This window comes from Bombus flavifrons, chromosome 6, assembly GCF_040668555.2.
Source record: "Bombus flavifrons isolate JBK064 chromosome 6, iyBomFlav1_principal, whole genome shotgun sequence".
NCBI lineage: Eukaryota > Metazoa > Arthropoda > Insecta > Hymenoptera > Apidae > Bombus > Bombus flavifrons.
Genome location: NC_138447.1, coordinates 15,652,394 through 15,676,685, shown reverse-complemented (window position 1 = coordinate 15,676,685; position 24,292 = coordinate 15,652,394). Strand labels below are relative to the sequence as shown.

General features: G+C 41.0%; 1 protein-coding gene across 2 annotated transcripts in view; it reads left to right on the top strand.

Annotated features, from left to right (window-relative positions):
• The window catches only part of LOC138180545 (uncharacterized), a 283,290-nt gene that overhangs the window by 30,622 nt on the left and 228,376 nt on the right, over positions 1–24,292 (top strand). For both annotated transcript variants that reach the window (XM_069114509.1, XM_069114508.1), the window contains exon 2: positions 20,834–21,831. In XM_069114509.1, coding sequence (XP_068970610.1) covers positions 21,699–21,831 — 133 coding nt within the window. In that variant the 5' untranslated portion in view covers positions 20,834–21,698. The remainder of the gene's footprint in view (positions 1–20,833; positions 21,832–24,292) is intronic.

Here is a 24,292-nt window from a genome sequence, read left to right as displayed (position 1 = left end):
TAAATAATTAGCCATGTCACTGTGCCACGCCAGAAAAATTACTGAAAATTCTCAATGCGAGAATTGATTGTAAATTTCAATAAATAAAAAAAAAAAAAAAATTCTGTAGCTCTCGATTCAACGGGTATTTAGCGCTAGAAATATCTACTTCTAACATGGAAAATTACTTCTATATTGCTTAAATCATATACTCGTTCGCCAAACATTTAAACGATAGAAATATCGACCTATGTACATGATAAATATATAGATGTAAAATAAAAATAAAAAGATCGAAATAAAAATAGGTATCGATGAAGATGAACGCCAATTTTGTCAGAAACATTTGTATATTTTTTAGCAATTTGCAAGGACAAAGATCTGAGATCCGGTGTCGCGAGGTTCTAGTATTAAAAAATTCTTGTAAGTTAGCAATTAATCACATCGAAGCACGAGTTGACTCGAAATTGGCCGTAAAATCTCGCGGAGACTATTCGCGTCTATTGTTGAAGGGAAAAGCGGTACAAAGGTTCGTTTACCTCGATGGCTATAACTGGGCAACCGGTGCGTCGCGATTTTCCACGAAACACGGTAGAATAAATCCTCGGTGGTGGGTCGACAGGCGGTCCGGCGACTGGAAGCATAATCTCTTTGCGTTTCACGGTTCGAGAACATCGTGTACACAATAACGCGGGTCGTGCAGCATACTTTATTTAATTCCTCCCGGCGACTCCTTGTGCAGTCGGTGGCACGCTCGAAGCTTACGCGGAAAAGGATGTTGTTTATCGTAGGCCAACGTAGCGACGAATGAAGATATACGGCGAGTCGTGCTCGCAATCGAATTAATACGAGCGACTGCGTCTTCCAAGAGAAAACTCAGCTGTCGACTCGTGACCGCGTCGTCGCGCTTCTGAAATATATTGTATATCACGTCCTCTCTGCGTACTCGTCTGTGTCTTCCATAGAATTTTCATGGAAGAAACGCTTCGAACAAATAGCCAGAGTGGCGTGTTTGATCGATAACTCGTATGTCGAGCGAAACGCGAATACGCGTATACCAGAGAGTCGAATCGTCTCTCTGTATCATCGGCTCGCTTCCGGGCCCGCAATTTAGACCTTTGCAATTTCTGCCCGTGCTTGTATTTTGACTTGTTAATATTTGAAGCGTCGGTCGAGGGTCTTTTGATACTTTGAAATTATTGGATATTTGAAGGGCCGCGGTTTGTTCGAGGTAACGTCGGTGTTGCTGTGCACAAGAACGAACTGCGGATAGGATTCCGAGGACGATGTTTAGATGGATTTCAAGTGGTCTAGAAGCGGCGAGGGACTCGGAGTATTGATATTTCCGTTGAAATGAGATAAACTGAGTAGCTACTCGCCTCGATATATATCGATATATATATATTTTGTATCGCGTTTCAACTACCCCGTAGAATTTGCAGCGATTTATTTTACAACGCGTATCCTAGAAAACCTAACAATTACATTTTGCATATTCGCAGAGCATAATTTAGTTTATGATTGCACGAAGAAACGTGTTGTACTTTAAGCTTGGGTAAGGGATTCGCTAATTATAAACGTTGGTATCCATTTATTATTTACACAAAGTCATATACATACATATTGAATGCGTGGAATTTACTAAAATACGCGTCTCTAAATCCCTCTTTCCCTTTAGTCGATTTGTACTCGCTTATTCCCGGTTATATATAAATCATCAGGAAAGAAGCGTTATTAATGAGAGAAGCGAACGATGCAGCTTACCAGCCAGCTCGCAGAATCCCCGAACAATGCGGAAAATTTCTTATTCGACGAGGGAAGGGAAAACCAGGTTATAGGAAGTCAGGGTGTCGTTTGTCATCGCGCGGATCAGATTTCTTGGCCGTTCACCGTGCAAAAGTCGCGTCAATCTATGACCAGGTCCCTCTGACTTTTCCATAATTTACTCGCGTCCGTAAAAGTTAGGTCGGTGGTGTCTTTCGGCGCGTTTCATGCTCGACAAGTGGAAGGAAACGCGTTCCGGCTGAATTCGTTCGTTCGTACGTCACAGATGCAAAGACGGCGATCCCGTGGAACGACCACGGGACGAGAAAGACGGAGACGATATTTCTTGGGAAAGTTTCGATTCACCTGACAGGTCGTGAGAACGATCGAGCGAGAATTCCTGATTCGTCGAACACTCGCCGCGGCAGCTTGCTCGATCTTCACGCGTGTCGTAAATCAACGCGGATGCGCCACGAAACTAGCGAGCAACTTGCCGATTACCGATACGTCTGCTGAATTAATGGTAGTTTCTAGCTGCTTCGATATGATGGTTGATCGGTAATTAAACGCCACGCGAAACCTGTCGCTCGATTGCGAAACTTATCCCCCCGGGAATTACAAGGAATCCCAATCGAATACTTTACTTCTGCGATAAGACGTTCAGATCGGCTCGTAACCGATGAAAGATGGTACCTGTATGTTCACTAGCAGTTTGACGTATGAAGTTATCGAATTTATCTCTTCGAGTTTTTGGAAATAAATAATAGAGGCATATCAATAAGATATGGCAGAATCCGACGTGAATCTAACTTCGAGTACCCGAGCATATTTATGTGGTTACAAACTTTCGATATCTTGACCCGACTTGGGTTCTCGAACACCCCTAACAAATAGTATGTCCTGCAAAGAGAGTATATAACGTTCAAAGTTATTCTTCTCTCTGTTAGTTTCTTCTCCAATCTTCGGGGAAGCACGCGTTTCTTTGCGAATATTCCGAAAGATTCGCCACGCGCCAACTTCGTACGGTCGCCACCCGCATTCACACATGTATCCCACACATTTTATTGACACGCGCGACTTACCTGAACTCGCCAACCCTAAATTTCATCCGATATTCAAGAAACCACACGTGCATCGAGGGAAAACTTCCCCTTCGTACCCTCAGAGTTACCGTCATTCTTATTTCTCGCCGAAGCAAGGGAGAACACGCAAAATAAACGCGTGTCGTGTGGTTTTTTCCACGGTGGACGTTGCCAGGCAGCCATGCCCGCACTAAATAATTCTAATAACGTGTCCAAGGTTAATATCTCTGGGCAGGGTCGCCTCTCGAGTTTCCACAAATCTTCGCAAGGGCTAGCACGTAATTTCTCAGTCTGAACGTTTCTCCGTTTACACGTGGCTACGTGACCGACGAGTGTTCGTATGCATTACAATGACACGTGTTACGTCAGAGTGGGGCGTATTCGGAGCGCGAGCAGTTCGTCTAAACGAACCATCTTCGTTGATGGATAGCGCGGTCTGTTTACGAAACCGAAAGCTCGCATTATATCCGCGGGCTCCGCGAACACGCGAAATTCGACAAGCGAGACGATAAAAGCTGTTCCAGAAGATGCAAATATTTGACGTGGTATCGCCTGCCGCGGCAAAAAGGGGAAACTAAGCGTTCGATAAAACCGCCACAGGGCGAACTCGCGATCATTACGCGGACGTTTACCCTCCGAGATCGAGGAACATCGAAAAGAAACTTCTGCTTCTCCTTTTTACAACACCCTTGCTGCCTACGTGCGAATCCATTCGTGCTGTGATCGCGATACGCTGGCTTGCAATTACTGTAAATTAAGGAGACGTTTATATTATACGTTAGTTAGCTTTTATACTAATATTAGGGGAACTAGGTCGTTTATATTTAATAACTTCTTTATATTGGACTTTTAAAATATCTAAAACTTTAAAATCCTGAATTACTAAATCAAGCGTTTGAAACTTTTTAAAGTGAAAATAAAAATGCAGTGGAAAGAAATACGCAATGGTAATAAAATTTTGTTTGGGTCCATAGTGACTTAGTTTGTCTACGGAGGATTAATTAATAAGGAAAATCATAACGACGGAGAATTATAATTTTCAATGTTTGGTCCTCGCGTTGTGTTCGATCTTTAGAGATTTATAGGAGAATTTCGAATGGGTGACATTTATGATGCTTAATACACGTCAAAGGATCGATAGGAATTTCACCTGGGAATAGATGCAATCACCTGACGCGATGCAGGCGATCAAATCGAATTCTTTCGTTGAAGAACCCACGCGGCCTCGCTTAAGTGTTTTCTGACGAACGAGTGTTTTATCGTTTACGCGTCCATAAAATAAAGTGGGTATAAATGGTAGAGCCACGCGAGAACCGTAAAGAAGAAAACAACATTTATGATTCACACCAGCGTATTGTAAAGCTTATTCTAACATCTTATTTTGCGTCGCGAAATTGCGATAAAAACGTCACCGTTCGAGAAGTTTCGGCAAAGTACATCTCGATTACCCATCGTGCCATCGTATTTTACAGCCAGTGCACACAGGTGAATGAACATATCGTATATGATACACGTACACGTGCAAAGTTTGGAACCACTCAGGCTTCATAAAACCTAAAAATGTAAGGAAATATCAAAGCTCATTGCTTGGAATCTGTTCATCTTAAAATACCTTTTGATGGAAATAAAAAATATCGCTATTGATACTCTGAGATTAATCCCGAATTAATAATAAAACTAACGGAAAATTACTTTTAATACAAAAATTATACTGTACGATTGCGAGCAAAGGCAATAACTACAAAGAACAAGTAGAAGAAAACTTGAAAATTTTTGGCTGGTAATTACGCCAACAAGTTCTCCAACCCGTTATAGTTAATTACGGTAAGGTGGGACCAAGAGCAGCACGAAATTCATATTTGTCACGATTAAATGGCACTGTGAAACGTAACACCAGGGAAAGCAACCTTTCAATTAAAGTTCACAAGCCAGAGTCTGCCGCGGTATCGTGATTTAATTAAAACGTTCGGCAGTAATAGGATGACTTTACGGGCCGATTCAGCCGAACAAAGACCATATTTATCGAATGTCGGAGCGTCCTCGTTTCCTACCGTTGCCGCGTCGTCATCGACCGACTGGAATCCTGAAAATTGAACGGGAATCATTTTAATGCGACGCGCCTGAATCTAGACGGCAGATAATCGGGTCAGATAACGAGCCAGTCGGCAGGCACGCCAACTACTTTCCGCGAACGTAAACTAGAAGTAATGAGATTTTCACGATCGCATAAATGTTCGTGCGGTGGGAAATCTGCAGAATCTAACGACATTCCTTACGAACTGCAAGGAATTAGGATGAATATGGAGGACGTTCCGTTTCTTGGCATTTCGTGCGTGTATTTCAATAAATACATAACGTAATTAATTCTTTATCAATCTAAGATTTTATAAAAAAAACTTGACCACTCGTTTTCTATAGTGTTTCCATCGTATCGTGAAACACAGTGATTAACTTCGCTTTAGTCAAACCTTATTGTTTGAACGACGACCGTGGTCTTCACAGACCTTGTTGCTAAGATCCACCGATGTCATTTACGTAAATGATTTAGCTAATTCGCTCGCTAATTATCTGGGACCAAACATCGAGCAGACTGGCAACGGTATTGACTTAATAATAATGATCGATCTATCCGCCTAGTCCATCCTAATGCCTTTGCGCTGGTCATACGCATTTACACGCACAGAACTACTTCCGAAAGTTTGGACTCTAAAGGGATGACGAAACTACAGACAAAAAGATCAAATATTCAACATTCAAATTTCACCACTGATGCATACTCAGGTAATCATTCTGACTGTGAATCCGCCCGTACGTCAAGCTTACGACTCAAAGAATCTCGATGGAACAGCGTTACAAAGTCTTTTAATCGCCGATGGCAGAAGCTAGATGTTGCAAACGCTGTACGCTGGTATAATTTAAGCTTCGGTTGCAGCGCAGAACTGGCATTCTGAATTCTAAATCTCCGGTGGATCTGCTTCATGCGAAGACCATCTGCTAACAGCAGACCTAGCTGAAACCACGAACCAACAGTGTCGGACTGCATTACAGGCAAATGTTAACATACCTGACGCGTGTGGCGCGAGCGTGCGAACTGGCCAACGAGCAGAGCATACGGAGGGCGGTGGTTCCGCAGCGTCGCGTATGCGCATCTGCGGGATGCCGTGTGGAAATTTAAGGGAGGAATCGAGCGTGCAAGAAGCCGGCCTAATTAACAGATAACGGTCACCGGGATATTAGTTTATCCGCGGGCGAACCAGGCCACGACGATATGTTATCCTTGTTCCTGACGTAACACGAGCTCACGGTATTGTATGTTTAAGAGGGACCGGAAGTCGGTACGCGGCGCCTCAATCGCTCCAGGACATTCGGACACGGAGGACGACGTGGTTTTTGGTCGTTCCTCTAATGAACGTGCTTTTAATTAGTATTTGCTGGTGGAGATTGATGCCGAGGATTTGTCGCACTGTTTACTCCGCGAAATATCCCCTTGCTTCGAGGATCCATTTTTGTGCGACTGTAACGGAAGGTTGGAGCTGGATAATTTGTTTCTTGCTCGTGAAATTAAATTCGTTGCGATATTTCGTTGCTTCTCGTACGCTGCTTTTGCGTGTTGATTGATATACGAGAATTTATCTGGTTGAGATACGGAATCCTGAATTAGATCCAGTTTTTATAATTTTCTAGCGTGTGAAGTTAGTTGTGTCTAAAATTAAGGATTGGTACAGGAACAACTGGTAGTAAACGTATTTAGTTTGGAAATTGTTAATATTTGGTCCGTATATTGGGCGATTTAATATGCTATAAATTTAGTAAATCGTCTAATATACACATATGTTACGAGTTTAGTTTATCGATTTCTGCATAGATATGTATTTTAACTTCGTTTCGTACAGTTGACAAACATATATAATGCAAAATATATTTTTGCTAAGATATTGCTAATATATTTATTATTGATATATATTTTATTAAGATATTGCTAAATATATTTTGCTAAAAATATTATCCAGTTTTTTAAATTAATTCCACTTCGCCATAAAAGATGAGCAACAAGGTATGTTGGGTGTTCAGTTTCGCCAATTTCACGAGAATCTTGGTGGTTAGTCGACCAAATCTTAGCACGCAGGAAGTTGAAAGCCGCGGCCCGATCAGGGAAGCAATTCGTTTACCCAGAACTCCTCTCTCGTAGAGCCACCCCATGGTTTTGTCGTCGTTATTCTGAACGCGTCGCGGTACATCGTCTCTTAACTTTTCCGCTTTAGAGCTTAACTTTGTTCGCGTCGACACCCGTAGTCCCTCCTTAGTCCTTTTGTAAACTTCGTTACAGACGTACTGGGAGAATATATTTACCTACTTAAACGAGCGATTAGACACACATCATTTTGCATCTTCAAAGATGTCTTTATAAAAACGTTACAACAGAAAATCAGCAACTTGTACAAACCTGCAGAAAATCTATCAATGTTTCAACGTTCTATTAGTCTCCTTTTAACAACTATACTGGTTCTGCTACTACACACACGAGTAAGTTTAAGTAACTTCTTGGCTACATGTTATAAGACTTAGCTAATATAATTGAAATATAACAAGCTTTGAAAGTCGAGAAAGACAACCTCATAGAAATTTGAAAGTTCCAATATATTTAATTGAGATCTTTTAACTTCTCTTAACCTCTTACCAAGGAATAAAGAATCTCCAATTTTTCCAACATTTTATTATTCAATTTTTTAAGAGACGTTCATTAAAAAGACAAATGTTTAAATATTTAAATTAACGCATGAAACCAGTAGCAAACGGGTATCGTAAAGGTGCACGCGGCAATGGTTGTTATTAAATCTCGAGGGCGAATTAGCCGCACTATAGGGGCGCAAGTTGGAACGTACGCAGAGGTGAGACGAAGAAACGTGGCTACAGGAATGATTAACGAGCTTTTTAAAACGGTCGCTCGCTAAGTAATCCTTCTTTGCGCACTTGCATCGACCTTCGACGTGAAACTTTTGACGAACATAAATAGAAAAAGTAATAAATGTACTACGACGATAATATTCGTCGATGATGGAACTTTGTAATTGAACTGAGCGGTACTTAAAGTTAAATGGCGGGCAATAAAGTTGCCAAGTTTCGAATGTATAAGCCATTGGACAAGATCAACCGATGCTCGAGGCGTAGCGGTAACCGTAACTCGATAATAGCTGAATAACGAAATTAATGGCAGATTTACATAGATGCATAACCATCTATTGAAACACGTTTGTCTTCCGGCTCTACGATGTTAGCGCAGCTGACCAAGCTTTGATATTAAACGTCGGGGGCAAATCGTTGCTACGTTAACTATTTACCGAATTAGATTATATAGCTCTTAATAATAACTAAGCAAGACTTAAAGACATTTGATTCGCAATGGTGTTAATCATAAAATTAAGATAAGCGAAAACGAGTAGCCTTTGAGCGACATCGAAGTCTGCCGATATTAGAGAATGGTAGATTTTTATATCCAGTTTCAAATAATGTATCTGTATTTGAACGTACGTTGTACAAAATATTAGTAGCACTACGTGTTTCACGCGCAAAGAAATATAAAAGTGCCTGACTAGTCAGTTCTATGCTAAATTACATATATGGAATGTATTCCCCATATTCCCTATATAACCATAGATGTCGCGATCGCATATTGCTGAGTACGTGTTCCAACACAGAGAATGGATAAACAGGAGATTAATTTTGCAACGATTCCGGAATAATATTTTCCGCTTCGAAGATTATCGCAGTACCTCTGTACTGCTCGATATTTCCACTTACGATAGTTTACTATATAGGGCTCGTTGCTGTTTGACTCTAAGTCTACGACACAGACGAGTCTCTTAGGAGTTCGAATTTACTCTACATCTTTATCGTGTTACCGCATGTTGAGCTACCCTATCACTCGTAATCTCCACATCACGTACGACTGTTACACTTGGCTGTATTTTACCTCGGCTACACCCTCGCCCCCCGGTTTTCACAATCTATACAGTCGATTTTCTGTTTTCGAATCATCATCTTTTCACGCAAGATCGTGTATCGATCGGTTTGCAGGATAAACGTCGTACGTTATTCTTTCTCGTGCTACGATCCGTCTGTATACGCCTCGCAGCTATCGCGTGCGCTTTGATCCAAAGAGCCGGGGCGCTCTTGTCTCCGCGATGGAATTCGATTAAACTGCCTGCAGGAACGTTCGAGTTTCTTAGTCGAATTGAAAGATTCCAGTAGCTTTCTCGATCCGATACTCGCTCGTTCAGAGGGAAGCTCGTGGAAAAAGGGTCTCCTTGGCTCTTCTAGCTAAGCCATAGTTCCGCTTGGAGGCCTCCGCTCGCATCTTGCTCGTGCAGCTTCCGCCAGGGCCAATTAGAAAAAACTTTGACCGGAGATTCGTACCCTCGGGATTACTCTTATCCATAAAGCTTCGCTTGAGCGTGCGACCGAGCTACTTCGCTCGCGTCGCATAAGGATTATAAACTTACGTTTGGAAAGGTGGACCTCTGAAAGTACAAAAGCAATGGTTTTTGTCGAATCGAATAGAATCCAGAATCAACAGGATTAAAACATAAAACGAAGTTTCTCTGCAGCTGCTCCTCCACAGCTCGGTCCTTAATTACATTGTCCTCGTGTTCTCGTCGGTCGCAGCCGGTCAAATGCGAGAACTCCATGGATGGTGATAAAAACTTTCCATCCTTTATGTACCACGCACTCATAAAACCATTCGAACTGACCGGTTTATAAAGGTTCGAACAGGAACATGGGATTATTTCGAACTTCCACCGACAAGCGTGTCTTCGTTTACCAGCTTACGTTGAAACTTCAGCGGAATTGTTCCCTTCCTTTCTCTCTTCTGCTTTCTCCACTCGCGCCGTGATTTAGAATACTAACGAAGAAACATCGAGATTGTTGATACAGTAGCGTTTTGATCGCAACGGAGCTGTTTGAGACGGCACGGCACGAACAAATCGTCAGGATGTAGGAGCACGGTGATTCATCGGGGCAACGAAATGGTCGCGGTGAAAAGAAGAACTGGATCGTATACGTGTGAAACTACAGGACGCAATAAAGATAGGTTTACTGCTGGTAAAAATACAGCATAGTTGTGTATGCTTCTTGCACTTCGCGTGGAAAGCGGAATGGATAAAGTATAGATATCTGTCCGGCGAGTTATGCTGTAGCTCTGCTTGTACTAGCTCTTACTCTCTGCCTACCGTCGGCTCGATCTTCCGCGATTCACTCGATATCCGCGTAGAGAGGCAAAAGGTGGAGTAATAACGCAGTTCCTGTGTTTAATTTCCTAGCGTAAAGAAAATCGAAAGGGAGGATTCAGGTCGGAAACTTAGCGAACGAATACTCGCGAGTTTTACGTTCAATTTGATCATGGTTACTGTAATCATGGAGTAACGAACGTGAAAATACCTCTGTTTTATTACTGGCTCGTGCAACTTCCAATTTTTAATTAAATCGAGTAATGGTCGCCATCGATTGGTAGAGGTTAATGCACGAAACATGTAATATACATATAGAGTGTTCCGTAACATTTTGAAATTTGTTTCAGTGATGAATGGGGACATAAAAATGGGTATACGTTATATTTATTTCATTTAGTTTCTGGTTTGTAACATGTTCTGTTGTACAAATTAACATTCTTCTAGGCGTAATTAAGGGAATAGAAACTGAGAAGCGATTCGCTTTACCCAGTAGGTGTTGTAGTACTCTAATATGGATAATTTATATATTTTTAAATTTCCCATAAGCGTAGAAAAATTCAAACGTCGAACAGTGATTTTTATTTTCGAGTAATTCTTAACACATTCGATGTGATCTCATATAGTGCATACTGAACTTTCGAGTAATCGATATTCCAACTGCGTGTAAAACAAGTGATATCATACATCATTGATGTTACCATTTGGTTTAATCAAAAGTCGTACTAGTGATACAAGGAATAGAATTAAAAGGTAGTAATTGAAATACTCGAATAATCCAATAAATTTCCTGGTAACGTCGTGCTGTTTCTCAAAGCGACTGTGCACTTATTATTCGCAACGCGATACCAGCAGCTGTGAACTTGCCCGAATCGTCTCGAAATTAATCAACACCCCGACTGGCGATCTAATTAAACAAGTTCGTCAACCGTGACGTAACCGGAACTCTGTAACTTGCACCGAGTTTCACACTGACTTCCAGCCAGCCAAGAATTGTGGGTTCTCGTCGTTCTCGGTGTTCGATGATGATTGGGCCTTAGGATTGCAAGTCTTTGTACACAGATATCTTTGTATATTACTGTAAATACGAACTATCCAAGCAACAAACTTGTAACTAAATTAAGCTTATGTTTCCCTTTACTTCTCATATATCAAAAATATTGACCTGCCTCCAGGATTTAAACATTCGGTCATTTACAAAGGATTTAATTTGAAAAAGACGTGGGTGCAGATAAAATCTATCACAAAAATCTATAAGCTTCGAAACATTAAAATACTTACTGTAGTTATTTACAAAGCTAAACTCATTACCAGAGGATTTTCTAACACCGATAATTCTTATAAACACTCTCCGTTTCTTCCAAATTCAACGGCACAAAAATACATAGAATGCGTATAACGTATAAAAAGTTATAATTTATAAAGTTTATAATATACAAGTTTAGATATTTATAAAAAGTCCTAAATCAAGTATTCGTTTTCTAAATTTTCCTTCATTTTTTCAAGAAATGTACTAGCATCATTTTCTTATTAAACCTCTCGTCTATTGGCCATTCTCGGTTCCAACAATCAAACATCCGAAACCATCGTTCCAACAAACCAATCGATTCTTCTCCGCGGTATAAAACTTTGGAATCCCCACCTCCTTCGGAAGTACTTTGCACATCGGAAGTAAGATTGCAGAGGTCGACTATCTGAAATATTATTTCCCGTCACGGAAACCGGCTGGGATACGGGACAACTTTAATCCTTGGAACGATGCCGATGGGCCCGGGTCGCGCAGCAAAGCTTCGATTAATCATATAAGCAACTTCTACCGCAGTTCTCGAACGACGACGACGACCAGAACGGGGAACCCTGAGCGCCGAAGAGTGGCCGATGAGAGGCGATGTGGAGTAACAGAGGGATACGAAAACGGGAGATCCTGTGCTACGTTCGAAATTGTCACGATGATAAATTGCTTCGGTATCGTATATCTCGGTGGCGCGTCTCCGACCATTCGTACGCGGTTAAACCCCTGGACAGTCGCGTTCTCTCGAGCATTTGACTGGATGTACCCGTAGCCAACGGGTACCCGTGCGTCGGACTCGTTCGGGCGAGAACGCGTGCTCCGCTTGTATCATACGGGAACAATGTTCGCGGGTAACGCGCGAGACACACTGGTTGAAACTATTTTTGTACGCGACGCGGGGGCGTAGCGTCTCTCGTCGCGTATCACACGACTACGTAAAATTGTTATCGCTCTAGATAACAATTTCAGCCGTGTTGCGTTGTTATAGCGATATGTGTTGTCGATTCCACGATTCTTTAGAAGAATTGGAAGAATTGATAGCAGAAGATGAAAATTGTTGAAACGTTGAAATGTTGATATTATTTCTGTTATCGAAGCTGATTTGAGAGTGATATCGGAGAGGCTCTGCATGATTATTATTTTATGTAGAATCCTTGTTACTTCTGTTATTAGTATGGTTAATATTATGATAGATATAAAATTCATATTATGAGTACGATAAAAATTTATTTAATATAAAGTCATGTAATTTGACTAATGTAACCACCATGCAAATATTAAATAATAACGTATCTAAGTTTTCAAAGAATGTAAAACATAGTATATTGTTAACTGGAACGAGTTTTTGTTGCAACTTGACGTAGAAATGGATCGACCAATACTGACGTCGAATTTTACGTATCAATAGTATTTGAAGAATAAAATCAATATACGTTGTAATATCATCTTCGTAGCGCAAACATCGAATAAGTATTTAACTTGAAATTGAATTCGTAACATTAACACACACATGTTTGGGCGAGATTCCATTTATCGGCACCAATTCTGACTAATTAATTACATGGTGGATATTTTAAGCTTGATCGATGTATCATAGAATACACGTGCATTCGTAGTTGCAAATATGTGCATAGCATGTACCTAATCATATTGACCTGGTATATTTTGTCTTTATACAATTCATCTTTATACAACTGTCATACAATTCGTCTTTCTTTACACATAAATTTCACTCTTTTATTTATAAATCCACTTTATTACACAATCCTAATTTATTACACAAAGTATATTATACGCGTATCATATAAATTACTTTACATTCCTTTGCAACGATATACACAATTGTAGGCATAATCATACGTGACAATCGATCGTGCGAAAGTTCTATCGTATTATTTTCCACGGTTCTTCACAGAATATTAAGCAGTTAATTCGTGGATTCGACGAGTATCGGAACTTTAAAGGAAACTGCAGGTTTACACGATATGCGATAATTGTGAACACGAATGAACGCGTTTCTCTTTTTGCCCGATTTCATTGGGTTTTCGATAGTTTTGCACGGGTTTGCGCGCTTCGCGTAGTTTCACGCGGTTTTGCCCCGAATCACACACAGTGTGATACGGTTTCGCGCGAATTTGTGCAGCTTCGCGCTTTATTGCGTGGTTTTACGCGAGTTTGTTGAAATTTGCGCAGTTTCTCCTCCATTCGTACGATTTTACGTGGTTTCGATCAGTTCTGCGCCAAGTGTACGTCAATTCATACGATATCGCTTGGATTCGAGTAGCTTCGTGCGGTTTGTGTACGATTTCGTGTAATTTCACGCCGTTTGGCGTGCTTTCGCGCGAATTCACGACGCGACGATTCACCAAGTTCGATGCAGGTTCTCGCAGGATCGCGCAGTTTTCCGCGGTTTTGGCCGTTCAAAGTGAAGCAATGCGACGCGTTTGGTTTGCATCCAGCTTGACCGCGTGCATCGAGCATGTTCGGCTACCTTCACCACCGATAACGTCGCGCGCAACTCTCTCTTCCCGCAGATGTAAATTAATTAAGCGACCCTAAATCACGGCGATAAATCAACACCGTATCGTAAATCGTAACGTTGTCGCGGTGTGCGTTTGATCGAAACTGTGCGTGGCGTGGAAATCGACGGGCGTCAAGCGGCCTCTGTCACACAGAAAGCTTCGCTTTTCATCTGATAGTCGAAGTCGAGCTGTGCTGACCGTGCCTGGTGCTTAGATGGCATCGGTCGTTCCTGCATCGACGCGTGTCAAGCAGTCTGTCACGTTGAGAGCATCGCCTCTCCTATGTTCGAGTAGATTGATCCGCGTTGATCACGCTCCGTGCTTAGATCGACTGTTTCTGATACGTAGAATGTATGGTTCTCGTGTGAGGATTGCAACTAGGTTAGAGTTTAGATAAACAGGTCTTATTAGTGGAGGAATTATTTAGAGGAATTTTTAAAATTTATATTTTCAGCCAACTGCTTCTGATTGTACGTTTCGTATTTGTATTTAACATGGAATCAAGAAAGATACGTTGAGATAAATTTATATGAAACTTGTCAAATTGTAAAAATTTAGCTTCTGGTGGACATTCAGGAAGATCTTAGCATTTTGGAGATATTTGACGATTTCTCGATTACTCGAAGTGCGTATGTAGCGATTATACAGATTATATTTGAAAGGCTTGTAGGATTAAGATCATCGTACTTAGTCGAAATCATTTCACGATTACTGGATAAGCAGAAACTAGAAAACAAGGGAAAAGATTAGGCGTCGGAGTAGCCATGTAAAGTGATAGAAGATAATGTATCGTTCCGAGCTAAATCCCTGAACCCCGGCTTGGAGTATCTCATCAGAGGACTTAACCCGCATTAAAGTGTTCATTGAGAACGTTCCTGGCTGAATAGGGAGTCGAGGGCTCGTTTAAGGACGGTATTGAGGTTACGATTTGGATTCAGTAACTCACGTTTTCTGCGTTAAATGGTCCAGCAAATTTCTACATTCATCTTAATGGTTTGGAAGATTAGACACAAAGGATCACGCGTGTTTAAATAATTTTTGCAAATTTCAGGAAAATTCGCAACTTAAATATGCTCGCGAGCCACGAAACGAGATGAATTTGTTTGAAAAAAACTGATGGGGGAAAAGACGCGAAATTTTGCGTTGATTCATGTACAACAGTCGATTGGAACAAGCGGCGAACATCAGAACGAGTTCTGTGAAAAATGTACGTTTGTATTTCAAATATTTATTTGCCATTTATCGTTTTGTAACGCTGTAGAATAAAAGGAAAAGAAACGAGTGAAAATGGAAAGAACGAGGGAAAAGGAAATGCAGCCTCTTTCCTATGAAAACTTTCTAACGGGTTCGTATTTTAAGGAACTGAGGAGTTTAAGTCAAAGGATTGTGTGAGAATTTATGAGAATCCGTGTTAGTGAAAATTTATCGAGTGAATTTAGAGTATTGGATCGCAGAAGGAGAAATAAACGAAATTATATGTAAATCTGAATAAAAGTAACTATTTTCTAGCATCCCTACAAAAGCATCCCCAATTTTTATACTTCTTCGTCAATTAAAAAATCGATTCACCGCGTCGTCTACTTAAATTTCCAGAACGCTTTGTTCCTTTTCATTTCACGATTCCCATAGAAACCGTTGGTCAAATTGAGAAGTTCCGCCGTACTTTCTTTATCTTATCCCGATGAATTCGCCGAGAATCGTTCGGAATATTTACCGTCCCGAGATCGTTTTAATCGTTGCGTTCGTTAAAAGTTGGAGAGCAAAGATCGCCGGGAACGCATCAATTGATTCAAAGTTGTCGCGTTCGGGACGTCTGCGTTGTTTCTCGTCGCGTAACCGGAAGTTCCGCTCGAGCAAACAACACGTCGGATATTTGCCTCGCTCGGCCAAGTGAAAAACAAATATCGTCAGCCATCTCCTGTTCGAAAAGCTCCGGCAACATTTAGAAAGAACATCTCCGCTCGACATGGTAGAACGAACGTGTCATTATCCCTCGGTCGAGAAATAAATCAGTCAGTTGAAATCTGATGTTCTCTGTGTGTCGAGCCATTACGAGCAGCTCGCTTTGATTACGTTCGTACGGAAACTCACGTCACGCGACACGTAACATCGAGAACGGCGGGAACAAATGGAAACGCGAGCGTCTATTAAGAACAGAGGTTGGAAAAGAGAGATTTTCTTTCTCGATAAGGGTAAAATCCATCGGAGACTGAGATTCATGAACGTGACGGGTTGAAAGATAGTTCGAGGTGAAAAAGTCAAGGAAAATTAATCGACGCGAACTAGTAACGGCAGAAAACAATTTAATTCGTGCAGGAAAATTGCGAAGAAGCTATGAAAAGAGTATGAAAAGACGTAAATGTAATAGCTAAAGTATTACATCGTAACTGCGCGCCGGAAGTTTACGAAACACGATTGCATCTCGTGAAATCTAGAATTTCAAGCGCTCGCGTCGAGAATATTAACTCGCGATTCATTTCTACAACTTCCATCGCGCTGCTATATCGGAGCGTATAAATTCATATCGTCGCCGCACGTTTATACACCGAAACGGGGAACGATTCTGGTCTGAAATGTTCCGGCAGGGAGGACGGTGAGTTAAGACGCGTGTATGAACCCGTTAGAAATTGTTCCAGCACGATCAAATAGGCCTCGGGCGTTCGATGGAGAAAACGAAACGATTTGAACGTTTGCCACGCTCAGGCTGGATATTCAGATTCGTTTCATGGTTCTGTCCGCAAACACGAACACGCGAGGAGTAAATATTTTACCTCTCTGTTAACGACGCGAACGAAGTGGACCGTGAGCGTGTTAATTTCCAATTAATTCGAAACTGTTTTTCGAGATGGTTTCGTTGTTTAGAAGCGTGTCTCAAACAGAGTGTTTCATGAAATGTAAATTCTACACAGAATGATAAACTTAACAATAGTTGGAATTGTAATGCACAGACTACGAATGTTTGTGCAAATTCGTATCCTATTGATGCAATTAAAGAAATAGAAACTGAATAGAGACACTTCTTATCTTCTAATTATCATAAACAGTATTTTATTTTGAATATTTTGTACAGTTGCCTATATCAAAATTTTTCATAAATATATGAACATTCGTTTTATAACAAAACACGATGGATTCCAATAGCTCGTTATTCGTATTTCTTGGGAAATTTACAGTTTTATTTAGAACATGGTACGATATATGAGGCGATATGTGGATTCCAACCAATATCCTCGAAATTTGACGTTAAATGGCGTCGCAATCCCGATCGCGACGGTTCATTAATCGAATAATGAAACGCACAGTCATTGAAAGCCAGGGATAATCGAAATTGTGCCTGTGTGCAGGTCAAGACACACGCCTCTGATGCACGGTTAATCGATATTTCGACTAATTGATGCTTGACTCGATTAATAATTACAACAGTTTGTCGCGTGACTGACGTGTACAACTTACAAAACGGATTCGATTTCTAATCGAATGAAATCGAACATAGGAAGCCACAAAGCGGAGAGCAATTTCTTTTCAATTTCCACTTTCCTTCTATAGCGAGAGTAAAGGGCTGAGACGGCTGTGAACGTTGTGAAAAAAAATTTGTTTGCTTCTCCATTAAAATGGCAAAGTGGGTTTGTTAGCAGTGAACGAAGAACGATTAAAAGGCTGCAAATTTCAGAAGTAATTACTTTTGAGAATTTCAACATTCGTGTTGTTCGGATCTTTGTGCAAGCTCGCAATTACCTTGCAAACGGTGCTTTACAGCCTCGCGAAAGCTCTGCAATTTCTTCTCCGTGAAATTCATTAAATTAAAAGCAAAATCAATTCGAGAAAGGAAAAATGTCTGGCTTGCGGTTAACTCGCGATAAAACGCAATGAGAAGTCCGAACCAGATACAACGTGTTCGTAATACTGATTTCTTATATTTCTCTGACGAGATGTTGCTTGTCTTCTTGCAGAGCAAATATATCTCGATTTTGGCTCGCCCGTGGAGTATGAAGGGTTCGTAAGAGAGATTTGAATATTTCATAACAGTAATCTGTTATCGTACGAAACTTTCGAGGCGAATATCTAGGGCACATATATTCCATGTAATATCCAAAGTCACACAACAATCCACTTACCTTTTATTACGAGGGATAAGTGGTACGTGGCGTGTTCGATATGATTACGTATAATACTACGTATAAGAATAACCATGTTTCGTAATAACTGGCTAGAGTAAAACAAAAAAAGAAAAAGGTGGAACGGGCCTGTAAGTTATTTCTATAAAACAATCTCATTTTCACACACTTAATAATCAGACTGGATATCGAAGAGAGAATCCCTACGAGTAAAACGGAGTTACTAAAAATATCACGGCTGACTTGACAAAAGACTCGAGCCGCAACACGAAGTTAATTATCTCTATTTTGGTAGCCATTTTCTCTACAGCTTCCTATCCGCTCTTAGATACCAACGACAAACTCTCTACGTACAATATAATCATGCAATCTCGCCAGGAGATATTGAACTCTGTTCTTACCTTTTTCAACGTTGAATAGACTTGGCGCCATAGAACCTCTCGAAAAGATTTTCTCTTTATTTTTCCGTGGAGTTGAAACGACACCTAACCCTCGTCCTCGATCATGGAGAGTCGCGAAGAAAGGGACAGGACACGGAATCGTAATAACCGGCGGAGAGAGTGTCGGGACCTTTTTATTGGACGGAAGAGAGGCAGAAAGGCTTCCTTTGTGTCGGTGACGTTCTCATAACCACAGATTCCCGCTTTGCCGGGTCTCTCTTTTTTAACGGACGCATTACTTCTATCAAACGGAAGTAGCCATAATTGCTTGGCACAATTAAGGTCAGCTCCATCGGAGGGAGTCCACCCTCCTAGGCAACCTCTTTACTTTTTTTCTTTTCTATTCTAGCCCGGTTTCCCATGTTCCGTCGTTCTCGGTTGGCGTGTCCAATCAGCACCTGGATTAAGTTAACTGCATCGGCGCCTTTTCAATGGGTTCGTTCGAGCCGCGACCGCGTTCGACGAGATCTCCCACACTTCTGTCTCTTCCTCTAGGTCCACCGTCAAAGAAGAAAGAGCCAAGTTAAAGAATGGAAGCTTCTTCGTATAAAGAGACACTTGGCCAGGCTCGGGTGGAAACGACTTGGTCTCCAATAGACGCGACGACCTGTAATTGGACGATTGGATACGGAACGGGTATACTCGACTGACCTATAGAATAAGCCAGCATCCGGTTAATGGAACCGAGACTCATACAGAAACATGTCTTGTTTCTACGAAACATTTCTACGTAATAATGTTAATAATGTTAATGTCTTCTTAATAATGTTATCCGCAAATAATGATAATTTTCCCGATTTGAAACATACGTGATGATATCGATTCTCTATCTTCTAATATAACTCACGTATTATTCGCGCACGTATCAATAGGCGCAGTGTCTCGTGTTCGCTCATAAAGGCGGAGCACACAGAATTTACATTATTCATCGGAAATGTCACATCTATAAATCGAACTATAATATAATATGCCAAAAGAAGAAAGCGAACAGTATTTTTGACTATATCTTAATCGTATCTCAATTATAGCCATCTTTTAATATCTCTGAATATTTGTCTTAACGTGAACCACTCAATTGTTCAATCCTATCGAATCAAGAATATTCGAAAGGTGTTCAATTTTGTCCCAAGAAGTAGTATACTTCGCTTCAATATCGGGGAAAATGCACTGGCAATCTCTAAAGTTTGATCACCAACGGTTAAGTAGATAAGTCAGCATATGGTCTGACAGAACGCGGTAAGTAGAAGAGGAAGACCGCGAAGGATACAATCGGTGAATGTTCTCGGTGAAGCTGTCTGGCACAAGGATAGCTTTCATAACTACCTGCTGGGGCAAGAGGTCGGGTCGAATACGGTGAGATAACGAGTAAATAACAGGTTAAAACCGGCGACTTCGCCCCGACTTGTCACGTTATGAACCGCTAAGATATTACATACTCTATCTCATTATAACCATCCTCTTCTCATCTCTCGTATAACATCTTAGATATCACGGTCACTCTGGATGCCCGCAAAACACGACGATCGATAATGCCGTGTCTTACTTGTTCCTCATACCGATGGAAATACGCTAACGAGACATTGACGATATTTTCCGCGGGATGAAAACGCGAACATCATTGTGCGTGGCTGGGATCCCACCTGTCAGAAGTATTCAGTATGTTTTGTACGGATTCTCCTCATTATCGAGGGTATGATGCCGCAAGGACGTCTTATTAGGATCCGATGCACGTTGCTACGATAATGAAAGTCGGTGGAAAATTTTACTCGTCAGACAATGTTTGCCGTGACGCGAATCGAGTAATCGTTGGATTTTTGATTTTTTAAAAATTAGTACGCTGACGGTGTGAATTGGAGGCGTTATTTCGAAAAATCTTTTTTACTTTGAATAGATCGTGCGATATTTAATGATGTTTGATGTAACATTGTTCGATGAGAACTGAGGAGAAAACAGAAGTTCGAATGATCGATAAGCTCATAGAAAATTAATAGCGCGAGAGCGAGTTGTTAAGTACGCGCTATAACGATGTTAAGGAAGGTAAAGGTTAGTAAAGAAAAGGGTCAAAGAAGATCAAATGGTTAACTTTGCATGACAAAAAATGTAAATTTTATGTACCTATCTCTGAAACAGAACTTTATAAGGAAAGTAGGGAAAATTTGAGTTGATCTAACGGAATGAAAAATTAGGAGGAAGGATGATAACCGTATAAAACTAGACATGAGAAAGATTCTTAGATGGGATCTAGAATATTTCATCAGTGCTTCAGGATTTATAAATTCTTCCCTTTTTCTACTACACGCCCACAAAGATTCTGAATAGAAATAAAACAATATTTGTTATCTTTATATTTCTTTAGAATCAGTCACTAGTATAGTTGTTCTAACGAAATCCTTTGCTTTTCGGTTTTGTTGCAGACAAAATCACAATCTCGCAGCAAAGATAGCGAGAACGTGGAGAGAGCAGAGACAAAAGGCCGAACGAAATCGTGGTGTGGAGATTGAACCGAGGTCGAACGTATTCGCGTAGAAACAGAGTATCGTGACGCGCCTTTGTGAAACCGTGAAACGAGACGACAGGGCACAGATTTTTCATTCACGATGATCGTGCACGCGTATGAAACGGAAGAACGTGGTTTCGGGCAAGGTGCAGCCCCGTGTAAATCAAAACTGACGTGGAAATGAAGACTCTGTCGCGATGAAAAGTAACTAAGGACAAAGTTCCGTCGTATCCCCGGCAAGATGAAAAACAGGATGCGGAGAATAAAGTGGCGCTAATTCAAAAGTTTCTCTAATTTCAAAGCCGATAATACTACGGACAATTTAACCGCGAACTTCGAAACGCACGAAAACAGATGCTCGTTCACGGATCATTAACCTCTCCAAGTCTGTGTCGACTGTACGAAATCACCGCGAGTTTAACTTACTACTTGCGCGGCTAATTACTTATGAACGATTCGTTTAAACGTTACGTTGATAAATCTAGATACACGACTTCGATTTTGTTGTATAATTTTCACGTATTTGATTTTACGTATTTGAAACTAGTTGCCGCAGGAGGGTGGAACGGAGGTAGTTCGTACTTAGATTAGCAAAATAATTAAAGAAAGAGATTAAACGAAGTATAAGACGAAATATCGTAGAATTATTGGCTATGTTTGTTCGGGATAGAAATAAAATCGACGATACAGCGGATCGGTGTGTAAAGAAAAGAAATCGACAGTAGAGACGGAAACGTCGGTAAAGATGATATTAAGGCAGAGAACTGATTGAAACGTGGGAAATGGCGATTGTCGAGGCTGTTAGTGAGATGAGTGCGACTCGTTTGAGTGCGTGGTTCGGCACTGTTCTGTTCGTGGCTACGACGCTCGTTCACTCTCAGGTCACATGGACGCCGATCTACGTGGGCTCTTACAGTGAGTACCTTTCTTTTTCTATAAATCTTTCGTAGAGATTGTATCATAAATTGCGATCGTGTTTAACGTTGATGAAAATCGCTCGTTCTTACGCGTTTCGTTCGTCAATCGTGAATTTGACTTTACCAGTAGTTTTGCTACTTTGATTATTTTTCCTGACAAAGTGAGGTATGAAATAAAAAAAGTTGTTTTTTTTTGTTCGTTTATATCGAAAAATCTGGAATGTAGGGAGCAGATATTTATACAAAGTTTCTCGTGTATATTACACCCTGAACATTGATGGAATAGTTTCCCTCGTTTAAACGCGCAACGGTTCACTCAATCGTACAAATTTAATTACGGCACAAAGGAAGAATATTACGTGCATGCATAGAACGCGATATTATGGAATGCGGAATGACCACGTAATTCATAAAAGTGAAAACAAAAACGGGCGGGAACCCGTTATGTAGATAAACGTCACTTTCTATTAAAATCCCTGTTACATGAAATTTCAATTCCAATGAAAAATTGACCGTATCAGTCGCTACGTTCAATCTGTGATTTTTCAATTTGTAAAGCCCCTTCCTGTCTTTCTGCTTTGATTAGATCGTTTGTTGTTCTGTTCTATCATATTTCCACAGCACGAATATTTCAAATCTTTTCTTAAATAAAAATTCCGAAAATATATTTCATTAGTCCTGTGTACATGTGAATATAATTTATGACTGTCATGTCATATGACCCTCGTAAACCAGTCGAATTAATTACTCGTTACCTGAACTCTTGCTAAATTTCAACTGTATTCTCGTTGTTAACGCCATGCACGTCGTCTAATTGGCGATACTTACAATCTCGAGGATGTTTAAGACTCGTGAAAAATGAAACGGGAAAATTTACTACACCTGGTCGTAGGCTATGAAACACGAGTAACGTCGTTCATTCATGCCTTGTTCCAACGATTCATATTCCACGAGGAAAAGAGAAAGAAAGAGAGAGAGAGAAAGAGAGAGAAAGAAAGAGAGAAGAGTTCCTCACGCGCGTGCAATTTCTTTTCAACCCCGCTTGATCTTGAAACGACGCTGGTCCCGTCTAGTGGCTGCTTGACTTACAAATAACGGTATCGACGCGTTCGGTTTACATATTTTCGCAGCTCGTCACGTTTTTCATTTCGTATCGACGAATGGGGAAATGGAAACATCAGAAACTTCAATTTTTAGCTACTTGAAATACCGGTTACAGCGATTGAAGGATCGATTGTGAATAATGGAATTTGTAAAATTGGATTGTAGCTTGTTCCACTGCCTTTTTCACTATTCACTCCTTTCTTTCGACTTTATTTGGCTTCAAACGAAAAGAATATATCTTTATAATCTCCTCACACGCCAAACCGACTAATTTCACTTTCGCCGTTTTCTCAACTTGATTAATCAGAAACATAATTACTGTTCGATTTCTCAAAAAATGTATGACTCAGTTTGTCTAAAGAAGATCGTACAGATAATCGTAGATCGCAATCGGAATTTGAATGCGGTCACTTTCTCTGTATTTTAACTTATCGTATCGATCGATGTGGCTTCTGAGCACCTCGTATATCACACATACGACTTCATTTACTGTAATGTTCATTGGCAACTTCTTCGTGTGCTCGTTACATTTCGCTTCTTTTTTCTTTTTTTTCATCAAAGTTCACCAATCAGTTGTGCAGCTGCGGCACCGGGGAAAGCGTCGGATTGATCGTGTCAATTAACTGGGTGCGATGCTCGCGCGGAACTTCGCAAACGAGTACAATTAATGGCGCGTCGAGCTTGTGCGCGGGCGACAAGCAAGCCGATACGCAGGGAAAGGGAAACGGCACAGGGAGGAAGAAAAGGGCTGACGCAGCAGGATGATTTGCAATGGCACCGATAGATCTCGGATTACACGCGCGTTGAACGGCTCGACCGGACCAGGTCTCGCTAATAATTCTTCGGATACGAGAAGTTTCGCGACGACACGTGTCGTTGACAAATAGGAAAATCTGCGAGCCGTGCCGTGTTTTAATCAGCGCCCGGTGATTCGGGTCAAGTGTGACGATCAATCCGCGCTCAATCCGTTTTCACTGGCATCTCCAGCAAGCGGCCGCGCGTCATCTTTCTAGACGATTTCCCGTTCCCCCTAATGAAATTCCTGGCCACGTTTCTCACGAATCTCGACAGAAACTCGATTCGGTAAGCGAATATTTCGACGATGTCTCTTAATCAGGCTAGTTTCGCGTAAATTTGCTCATGTTGCAGGTTGTCGATTTGGATGTCGGACAAGCGTGTTGATATTTCCTGTAGAAGAAACTGACGACTTTATTAGACGAGATTTCGAATGATATATCGGCAATCGTTTCGTTAGTGAAACCAAGCCGCGTTTATTCTCGATGAATCAAGTCAGTTGGATATGTAACGAACCGTGGAAGCTGTTAATTCCCGTGGCGATTCGTTTATGTTTTAGC